The sequence below is a fragment of the Rhizophagus irregularis genome, chromosome 17, assembly GCF_026210795.1.
Source record: "Rhizophagus irregularis chromosome 17, complete sequence".
In the NCBI taxonomy this organism is placed as follows: Eukaryota; Fungi; Glomeromycota; class Glomeromycetes; order Glomerales; family Glomeraceae; genus Rhizophagus; species Rhizophagus irregularis.
The window spans coordinates 826486-837988 of NC_089445.1; the positions used below are offsets into that span (position 1 = coordinate 826486).

General features: G+C 27.3%; 3 protein-coding genes across 3 annotated transcripts; 2 read left to right on the top strand and 1 right to left on the bottom strand.

Moving 5' to 3' along the window:
- Nucleotides 1-1512: 1512 nt before the first annotated feature.
- On the top strand, nt 1513-2642 carry OCT59_008913 (uncharacterized protein). The gene has a single exon (XM_025312536.2). The coding sequence runs from the start codon at nt 1672-1674 to the stop codon at nt 2494-2496; it is 825 nt and encodes a 274-aa protein (XP_025189459.1). The 5' UTR covers nt 1513-1671; the 3' UTR covers nt 2497-2642.
- A 3328-nt stretch (nt 2643-5970) lies between these two features.
- On the top strand, nt 5971-7690 carry OCT59_008914 (uncharacterized protein). The gene is made up of 2 exons (XM_025323838.2): nt 5971-7352; nt 7428-7690. Exon 1 carries the CDS (start codon nt 6080-6082, stop codon nt 7013-7015), a length of 936 nt encoding a protein of 311 aa, XP_025189461.1. The 5' UTR covers nt 5971-6079; the 3' UTR covers nt 7016-7352; nt 7428-7690.
- Nucleotides 7691-7950: 260 nt separating this feature from the next.
- OCT59_008915 (uncharacterized protein) lies at nt 7951-11503 on the bottom strand (the record flags this gene model as incomplete). Its single annotated transcript, XM_066133188.1, has 3 exons — nt 11400-11503; nt 10981-11089; nt 7951-10885 (listed from the first exon to the last, which is right to left on the bottom strand). Exon 3 carries the CDS (start codon nt 10858-10860, stop codon nt 7951-7953), a length of 2910 nt encoding a protein of 969 aa, XP_065999655.1. The 5' UTR covers nt 10861-10885; nt 10981-11089; nt 11400-11503.

An 11503-nucleotide genomic window follows, 5' to 3' on the forward strand; every position in this document is an offset into this window, starting at 1 on the left:
GTACCTATATTATAAGACCGGGTGCTTTAGACGGCAATAAAGAAGTCACAAATGTTGTTGTAAACGAATATAAGTTCTCGGATAATTTGTTAAATTGACACCGGCCGGAAGATAAAGATTTATTAAAATGAATATTATTTATACGACTAGTATTTTATGGGGAGGGCTAAAATGAATTTTACCATATAGTTTCCATTGAACGTGCTAATAGTTTTTTAAGATATAATTTTAATAATTGAACCAAGACATTAAAAATTCGATTTTTAGGGGGATGAAATATGATTCATGAAATATAAGAATGCAATATGTACAGGAGTACATTAATATATAGTACGCATAGTACGCATAAGACTTTTACATTTTGCGTGTATACAAATTTTTTGAATTATCACTGGTGTATATTTTCAATTGGTATGACCGATATTTTATATCATTATCATTCTATAATGGATATGTTAATATAATGAGTTTAGATCCGCGATTAATTTTTTTTTTATTTTCTCTTAAAGGAATGGTGAAAATCGGAGTTTTCAAAACTCCTTGTTTAGAATTGATATATCAGTTGCAGAAATGTTAATTAAACAATTATAAATAGGTTCTCTATTATGTAGGACGCGAATTATATTTATCGATGATAGTTATTTGTCAAAATTCAAAAAAAAATTCTCTTAAAGGAATGGTGAAGTCGGAGTTTTCCAACCTCCTTGTTTAGAGTTGATATATCAGTTGCAGGAATGTTAATTTAAACATAAATATTACACGATGTACTCGATGTAGGACGCGAATTACATTTATCGATGATAGTTATTTGTCAAAATTCAAAAAAATTTTCTCTTAAAGGAATTGTGAAGTCGGAGTTTTCAAACTCCTTGTTTAGAGTTGATATATCAGTAGTTGCAGGAATATTAATTTAAACATAAATAGATTATCTATTATTTACACGATGTACTCGATGTAGGACGCGAGATAGATAATTATTCAAAAAAAAAAAATGTTTTATTAGATTTTTTGTAATCCAAAATTGGTTTCTATATTCCTTTCATGGTTGACCCCTACATGGCTAGTAGAAGTTTGATAATCATACTTTTTTTTTTTAACAATATTTTTTGGAAATTATATTTTTAGTGATATCGTTTTGGAAAATCTTGAAATCTTGTCAAACTCCCAGCCACACATGTGATTGACAATGAGTAATACAAATTAGTATTCTTTCACACACTAGAAAAAAATGAAACGATAACAAATCTCGATCATTTCCTTTTTTCATAAAGTGTGGCTAAATGCATCCAATCTTATTGTCGCATTTCGACATAGGGAGCACAGATTAATTAATTGAAACATTGTTGTTGCCAAGATTTTTATCGGTAAGTAACTACGGAGTTTAGATTCCACAAATACATTTTATGTAATACAACTATTTATCAATGAAATTGAAATTGATAAATTAACCTTATTTTTCCAAATTCGCTAAAATTTAAAAATCTATAAATAAGTGGGACAAAGTTTTTTGAAAAAAAATAAAAAAATAAAAAAAAATAATAAAGAAAAATTGAAAACTTTTAAGCCATTATAATAAATCAATCATACTCTTCAAATCATTATTTTTTTTTTAAAAAAAAAAAGAAACGAAACAAAAAGTTTTTATTTTCAAACTTTTAAAAGAAAGCAAAAATGTCAAGTGTAAAAAATGAAAGTGGACAATCTCCTTCAACAACTACAGCACCAAATCAATATCCATATGAAGTGAAACTGACTAGAAAAGAAAAATTAATGGTTTATCTAAGAATTGGATTAATGTTATTCTTTGAAATCGCTTTACCACTTATCCTCTTTTATGTTCTTAAAAACTATATGAAAGAAATCTGGGCGCTTCTGATATCAGGTGTTCCACCGTTTCTTGTTGTTATTTATGGAATTATAAGTAAAAGACGTATTGATATTTTGGGAGCTCTAATAATAATAAGTTTTATTGTCAGTGCTATCGTTGCATCATTAAAAAGCGATGCACGAGTTTATTTATTACGAGAATCTGCAATTACGGGTACTATTGGTTTAACATTCCTCATTACTTTGATTCCAATTAAGTATGGTACTTTCCAAATGCGACCAATTATATTTTATTTTGCTAAAGATATGCAAACTGGAGGATCCTTTGGCTATTCATCACCAAAAAGAAATAATTCAGGTTTAGCAGAGGAAATTTCAGAACGGTGGGAAATATATTGGAAAAAATATGCCATATTTCGACGCGGATTTATCTTTTTGACGGCTTTTTGGGGAATTGGTTTAGTTGTTGAAGTTCCCGCTCGTGTTATAATTGTTCTCAACACTCCAACAACTGAACGTGCCGTTTTTTGGACAAACATAGTAACTTACTCTTGGTTAGGTGTATTGATCCTAGTCAACATCCTTTACTCTAAATGGTTTAAAAAACAATGTAGAAAAATAATTGGTGAAGGAGAACGACAAACTGCTGCTAATCAAGCTTCAGTATAATAATCAACATAGAATGTATATAAACATTTTTATTTTATAACTTCATACAAGTTTTAAAATGATGTAGTATATTAAGTTTAGAAATTGAACTCTTATTTTTACTGTATTTTAGAATATTAATAAAGGATTTAAATTAAATTTAATTTTATTAAATATATTAAAATATTTCAGAATGATTTAATTGTAATCGTTACTTCTTTGTGACGATAAGTTACTATATAAAGTCATCATAATATGCAACGTTTACTATATTTGATTAACATTCTAAAATTAGAAAAACAGGTAACGCGGATTATCCGACGGATCGTAACACTAGCAATAATAAAACTGGAACAGCCACCCAGTTAAACCAATATTAGCTTGGACTGGTAAACAATTGACCTTCCCTCTAAATGGCGGGTTAAAAGGTAGAGTATATATTCACCAATAGGTGTGCATTTCAAATTAGGGGTGTTCTAAAGCCATGTTCGATCATGTGATTTAACAATATAAATTGATAAATTATTTTTGAACTAAGATTTATATTTTATATATAAACTTGAAAAATCATATTTTTAGCCTGCTTCTCAAGTTTACTTAAGGAGTAAAAAGTGTATTTTGAATAGTGTAGAATGAACGATCATATCCAAAAATGGCTGGACAAAATGAATAAATCAAAAACGGTATTCAAAACCGATCTACGGAGCAGGCTAAAATACATCCACCATAATTGTTTTATTTGGAAAATTCGATTTTTTGAAAGTCACGTGATCGAACACGGCTTTAGACGGCCCCCAAATTAGGTAATAATAAAATCAAAATTTTAGATCGTAATTTCATTGTGACTATAAGAAAGTGATATGCACGAGGTTAGACAAAGAAGTCTTGGCTTCTAGAAAATACTTTAGCACATGACACGGCAACCACGAATTTAATTATTTACTTTTTGAAGTAAGTTTGAACGTATTGGAAAAAATTTTAACTGAAATTCCAAACTTTTCTGTAATAGATTTTCCTTTTTTTAGAAGCATTTGCTAGAATTTTACAGAATGAAATATTATTATTGCATTAAATTATAATAAATCAATCGCAACGAAAATATTGTTTGTTTTGCATACAATCGGGTAAATTTTCTTTGTCGTTCCATTTGCGTAAAACAAAAAATAAAAATCAAGAGGAACGGGAAAAAACAAATTGCCGAACCGTGTTTTATTCTATGTTAGTAAATCGCCAAGAAATGAAAAAAAAGAAGATATTAGATTTAACCACATAAGGCAAAAATAAAATGTATAAATGTCGGAGTTAATTATTTAATTAACCGAAAATTTATTCAATAACTACTCATAAAGGGCGTTCTCAAATACCTCAATTGATAAGTAATTTAATTAAAATCTTCAATGATCTTCAAGCGCTCAATCAGTATAACAAAATGAGTTCACAAGATTTTTTTTTCAATATAGAAAATTTATTATTTTACTTTTAATGCAAATGATACAAATATATGTGCATTACCTTTAAACATTTACTCATAAAAAAATAAATAAAAAAAATCCGTTGCTTAATGTCATATGCTCAAAATTTAAGGAAACGACGATCATGGAATCATATCAGACATATTGATTTACATGTCCGATATAATACCATGATCGTCGTTATTATTTTTACTGTATTATGTCTTATTATGTCATACATTGTAATGTTTATTATGTCATAATGCCTCTTCAGTTTCTTGATTCTCAAATAAATCTTTATGAAAGCTTTTCAAATGCCTTTCAAGATCATAATTCCTTTTAAATAAATACTTACAATCTTCAATTGTACATTTTATGTTTCTACCTCTCTCATAATCATAACCTGTAAGATGTTCTATATCAGTAATTTGTTTGTTTAATTTAATTTCGTTATTCAATTTATGAACTTTACGAGGATAAGTTTGCTATTTTCATCCAAAATTAATAAAATCTTTCTTTAGATTAAAAATCAATGAATGTAAACAATATAAGATATTAAAATTACCTCATGAATAACTTTAATATGATTTGTTAAAACATTTTTATAGGCAAAAGTCATCTCACAGCCGGGAACCACACAAACGAAAGGACGAATATTTTTATGTGTTGCTTTGGTGTGAACATTAAGTGATTTAATCTGAAAAAATAAACCAAATAGAATTAAGAACCAAATAGAATTAAGTCAATTGATTGATCAGGATTTAATCTTCAAATGTTATTTACTTACGCTGGAATAATATTTATCACAACCTTCCCAACTACAAGGAAATAATAAACGATTAGGATCATGGGTTTTCATGTGAAGTCTTAATTGTTTAAAATCTTTTACTTTTTGACTACACATTTCACACGTAGGTTTATGATCCTGACGTAAATGTTTACATAGTTGATGATATTTTTGAAAATCTTGTGTACATCCTTGAAATGCACATCGCCAACGTTTTTGTTCTAAAGTATTTTTTTTTTTTTATAAATCTGATTTTCAAGAAGACAATCTCGAACATTTAATAATTAATATTACCGGAATGTACCTGCCCATGATCTCTTAATTTTGCGGAAGAAGAAAAACTTTTCGTGCATCCTGGATGCTCACAAGGGTAAGACTTTTCCCCTGTATGTATAGTTTTATGATTTCTTAACAAATAATCTTGCGTAAAAGATTGATTACAATCTTGTATATTACACTATAATATAATTTATTAGAACATTAAATAAAATAAAAAAAAGAAAAAAAGAAAATCAAGACAAGTTCTTGATACCTTGAAACGTTTTTCAATATCATGTTGTTCTTTTTTATGTCTCGATAGATGATGTTTATGTGAAAATTTTGATTCACACCCTTCCATTGGACATTTAAAAGGTTTAGTATCTTCGCTATGTATTATAGAATGCATACGTAAATGATCTATACGTCTATATGATTTCCCACATCCTAATTCAGGACATTTAAAAAATCTCTAAAAAATTTTTTTTTTTTTAAATAAAATTTTATTAATTTTATTTAAATCACTTTTAAAATAATGTAAAATTACCTCCTCAGAATGTGTTATCTCATGTCTTTTAAGTCTACAACGAAATTTGAATTTTTTATCACATCCTTCAAAAGTACATTTCCAAGGATGATTACCTTTCAAAATCATCATTTTATTATCAACGATAATAACTTCATTATCTTTATTTTTTTTTCTTTTTATTAATGATGATGAATTTTTTAATTCATCATCCTCTAATGATGGTAAAATTTTCTTAGAATTTTCTATATTTATTCCTTTCATTATATTAATTTCAAGTAATCCATGATATGAGATATAAAAAAAAAAGGGGAAGAAAAAAAAAAATTCGAGATCTGAATTTATTCTTTTTTTAGTAAATCAAATTTATGCATATCTGTTTATATGACTGATCAAAATTATCGATAAATGAAACCTTACCCAGTTAAATTCCCATACACAACAAAAATTTTTTTTTTTCTGATATAAAAAAAAAAAATTTTTCTACACTTTACAATTTTTTTTTTTTCTGATATAAAAAAAAAAATTTTTCTACACTTCAATTTTTTTTTTTTTAAAAAAAAAATAATAATTAATAATAAAATGTCGACACCAAATCACATTACACATTTAATACGTCTCGATAATCTTTGTAAGGATTGGTCTACAATACATTCTAATTCTTGTAAATATTTTTCTTCTTTAATAAATATATTAACACAAAGAAAAGATACTGAATTATTACTTGGTTCAAATAATAATAATAATAATAAAATTTTTGATTCATTTTATGTTAATAATAATAATTCAAATTTAATGCCTTCTTCTTCAATTTCTATTGGTAAAAATCTTCCTTTCTTTTTACAATCACAATCTTTAACTTTATTAATTTATAAACAATCTCGTGAAATTGAAGAAATGTTAACAAAAATTCATTCGGTTTTACAAGAATTTGAAGAAATTATTAATTCAATGAAAAATATATTAAATCAAAGTAATAAATTAATTAATCCAAATCAAACAATTTCATCCTCATCTTCTTTAAATTCTACTACCACAACTTCAATATCTACTACTACTACGACGACGACGACAAAAAAACAATCTTCTAAAAAAAAGAAATCAAAACAACAACAACAACAACAACATTCTAAATCACAAAAATCATCAAATAAATCAACTTTAAATCCTCAAAAAAAACAGATTGATTTATTTGATAATTTTGAAAATCCAGAAGATATAGCTGATATACCAATTATCACATCAAATCTTTATATTGTTAGAATCGTTGAAATGTATGAGAAAGAATTATGTTATAAAAAAAATTTGATCTTTGGTGGATGTTTTAATATTAATCATAATGATGATTTTGATGATGATAATGATGGAGAAAACGGATTAAGTGGTGGAATGAATGGTGTTAAATTAATTGGTGAAAGATGGGCTGCTCAACCTTATTTGCTATTTGAAATGGAAGAAGAAATGTGTGATAGAATTAAAGTTTGGAAGAGGGTTAAAGAATTTGGTTCTATAAAATGAATGAATCTTTGATGGGAATGGATGAGATGTGAGAAGGAAAATTTTCTTTCCGGATTTCATGGTTCTAAGTCTTAACTTGTCAAAAATGAGAAAACCTGAGGCCGATTTCTCACTGAGATCTTACGTGTCCGTAAAAAATAAAGAAATTAGCAACTGTTTTAAAAGACGGAACAAAGAAATTAAATAAAAATAATGCACTTACCGAGAACCAGCATCCATAGAACCGAAAGACGTATACCATGATGAGATGTATTCATAAAAATGGAGAAGACATTTCTAGGAACTTTAAATCATAATAATGAGCGAAAATTATCCTACGGTGCTACCACGAAACAAGGTATATAAAGATATTTATTATTTAATTTATAATGTTTTTTTAGTTTATTTAACATTCTTTTTTCTTTTTAATAAGAGTGCAGAGTAAATATATATATATATATATAATCAAGAAGGTGTGAATTACGTTAACAGAATTTCGGCCTATTTAAATTTAGATTATATTAAATAATGCTTTGAATTCAACACTGAATAATATAAGTGTTATCACACACAACATAAATATTTATAATATTAACATTAAGTTATTTTTAATAATTAAAAAAAAAAGGAAAACAATTAGTTATTATATTAAATTATTAAATTAATAAAAAATATATATATATATTTTTTTTTTTTCAATACCAGCTCACTTAATACAAAAATGTAAAATGTCTGATTAAAGGTTTAATATACCGTATGTAACTAATTTATACAATCGCAATTTTTGGTAAAAGTGAGAGAAACAGTTAAATAGAGGTGTATATATACGTTCCTCTGTAATTTTTATATATACTGTATTAAGGTAAATGAATGTAAGTAAAAAAGAAAAAAATTGTATAACCCAACCCAAAAAATTAAATACAAAAATATATCATTATTATACAAAATGTTTTTTATCATCGGCAAACAGCGGGAGTTAAGGTAACTCTTATAACACCATCCCCGCCAACTAAACTTTGACCAGTATTTTCTTTAGGATTAAAATGTATCGTATCAGAATTGGCTGAATTTCTTATTATGATTTCACTTTGTGAGCTCATCTTTCTCGTCTTTACCTCATCTCCATCATTACCACCTATCATGTTCGTCAATGTTGTATCTGATGATGAAGCTGTTGTGATATTTCTTTTAACAGAATTAATTGTAGCCGGAACTGGTATTGCTGATGCCGGTGACGTATCAATTGTTGTCGATTTCTTTGCGGACTTAAATGCACGTATTTTACTTGGACGTGTATTTTTTGGTGTATTTTTATTATTTGCTTCCGTTTCTGCTATAATTGCTTCAAGTTTTTGCATTTTTCGTATTTTTTCATTATCTACTATCGTACTTCTTGTTGATGATGGATTTACAACCGGTGTTGTTTGATGACGCGTATAACCAGGGCGCAGCAATTTAGATGGATTTATTGGACTTTTTAATGGACTTAATGGTCTTGAAAAACTTTTAGGAGAAATAGGTGATGCCGGCAATGAAAATGTCTTTGGTGATATAGGTGAATGTGGAGAAAATTGTAAATTTGGTGTTAATGGTCGTGATTTCAATGGTGCTGGTCGTGACTTTGACGGTTTTGGAGAAAAAACATTATTATTTTGTGCCGAAGAACGTGATATTTTAGTATTTGATGATGATGTTGATGTTACTCGAGATGATTTAGATGGTTGTAAATTAGTTGGATTAGATAATTGTGATGATGATGGAGGAGAAGTAGAAGGATTTGGTGATGATGGTCGTGAATATCGTGGTAAAAATGAAGAAAAACTTGATGTAGACTTTACTGGTGATTTTGGTGATCGAGGTAATAAAGAAAAGTTTGGAGATTTTGGTGATTTTGATAAATTTGTTGGAGGTTTTTGTGATTTTGGGGGTAATGGAAAGTTTGAAGTTGATGAAGAATTTGTTGATTCACGTCTGTTGAATAAACCAAAAAGACCCATTCCAATTCTATATCTTGACATTGTAGGAGAAGTTGGACGACTTTCTGGAACTATTTCATAATCATCATCATTTTTTAACTCTTCATTATTATCAATCATTGGTTTTAAAATATTTTCCAATTCCTCAGTTGGGGTTGTAATCATAGAATTCGCTGAATAAATAGATGGTGATCCAACTTGTAATTTATTTCCTTCTGTTAATGAAGACTTTCGAGGTGTTGATAAATGAGTAGGAAAAGGTGGATGTTCAGTAGAATCAAGAGGTATTACATTTTCATTTGTTTTACGTCTTAATAATGGAGGTTGTGACATGACTGATGTTTTTTGTGTCATGTTCAAATCAGGAGGTATGATACCTTCATTTGTTTTACGTCTTAAAGGTGGTTGTGGATAAATTAATGTTTCTCTTTTCTTAATTTCATCGCCCACAATTTTTTCTAATTCATCAGAATCAATTATTTTTGACATTATAACAGATTTGGTTGATCTTGTATTTTCTTCTTTACCTTTCATTTTATCATCATTATCATTTAATTTTTTACCATCCTTATTTGAACTTGAACTTTCAGTTTCCACCTTTTTTTCTTCTCTTTCTTTTCTTCGTCTCTCTCTTCTTGCTTCCCTATCTTCAAGTCTTGCATTACTACCCTTTCTCGTTTTTTTGCGTATTAGAGGTCTTTGTTGATTTTGTAAAGAATTATTAGTCGATATTAATTCACCAAATGACATAGCTAAACTTTGTTCTAATAATCTTCTTCTAAATATCTGAGAGGCGCGATTTTCTTGCTTAACTTCTTGTGTTGGTAATTCTTGTTCTTCATTAACTTGTGAATTCTTCGTAGGATTAGATGATATTAAGCTAGAGAAAGGATTTCTAGTATTAAAAAACAATTTTGAAGTTTTCTCAATTTGTATAGATGAATTCCTTGTATGTCTTATATTAGAAGAAGGAATATTTTTTCGAGGTAAAGGTATAAGGGGAGCATGAATTAATCTTGGAGGACCAATTGAACGAGGCAACCATGGAAATCCTTGATCTTTTAATGGAGGTAAATCCGCTTCCATATCAGTTGGATCATTATTTGATATTGGATTTGAAGTATGAGCATATTCCAATTGACGACGACCTCTTTTTGTTACTTGAGTTGTACGTCTTAATTGAATAATACGTTTTACGGAAGGAGATTTTTGTAATCTTGAATAAGAAAATTTATCATTTTGTATGATAGAATTTTGACTTCTTCTCTTATCTTTTTTAATAGAATTTTGTTTTTTAACTTTTTGAGAATTCTTTCTTTGTTGAGAATTCTTTCTTTGAATATTATCACTATTATTATTACTTAATAAAGCAACACGACGTTTATCCGATCGAGAATTATTCATATCATTAGTTGAACGAGGATTATTATGTTTAATTTCCAAAGTTTGAGTTATTTGATCATTCGATTGCTGGTTATTTGGATGAAAAAAATTATCATCAATTTGACTTTCTTCAACAGAATTACTAACTTCAACTACAGTAGTAACAAAAATTCCACCTTCTCTTCTATTCTCTATAATGAAAGAAGGTCTTTCTTGTAAAGAAGAATCCGTATCCGACCATCTTGTATCATTAATATTATTATTAATATTATTTATATTATTTGATGAATTAATATTTGAATTATTTTGAATTTCTTGATTTAATGAATTTAAATTTTCTTCATTATTATCATCAAAATTATTCCAATCTGATTCACATGTAACATATCTTACTAATGAATTTGTATTTGTAGAAGTTGGTGTTGTAGAGATATCATTATCAGCTACATCATTTAATTCACTAGCGCTATAATATCGACTAACAACTTCATTTGATCTAGTTGACATAATCAAACTACTTTTTTATTTATCACTAAATAATAATAAAAAAAAAAAATTGTTATACAAAGATGTTAATGCTGCGCCGCACAGGATCGAATCAAATTAAAAACATTAAATTTAACGTACCTGAAAAAGGAAGGAAAGGAGAAAAAAAATTAAAGACAACAGTTGGAGTTGCGATGACGTTTTTTGTTTTTCTTTTTCTTCTTTTTTTTTAAATCATAAAAAAATTTGTCTATAATAAATAAAATAAATTGTTTGGTTAAGGAATAATATATAATGCCGAATATTTTGAACATTATGTATATTTTTAATCAATCATTTTGTCAAAAAAATAAAATATTAAAATAATCTTTTAAAATCTTTTAATTATATTTCTCCGATAACATCATCCCAAAATTACTAATTAATTATTATGATTTTTTCTTTTTTTTTTCATCTTATCTTCGATTTAAAAAAATCATTATTTCCAAAATTATCTCTCAAAAAGCTATATCAGGGAAAAAAACAGAAATTTTATTCAAAAAAGGAAAATGAAAGGATACAGGTCCAGCCAAAAACAAAGACGTCATAAATTATATATACGAAAATAAAATCGTACAAAGGATTATAGCGAGAAAAAAGGAAAAAACAAGGAAAACAAGGAAAA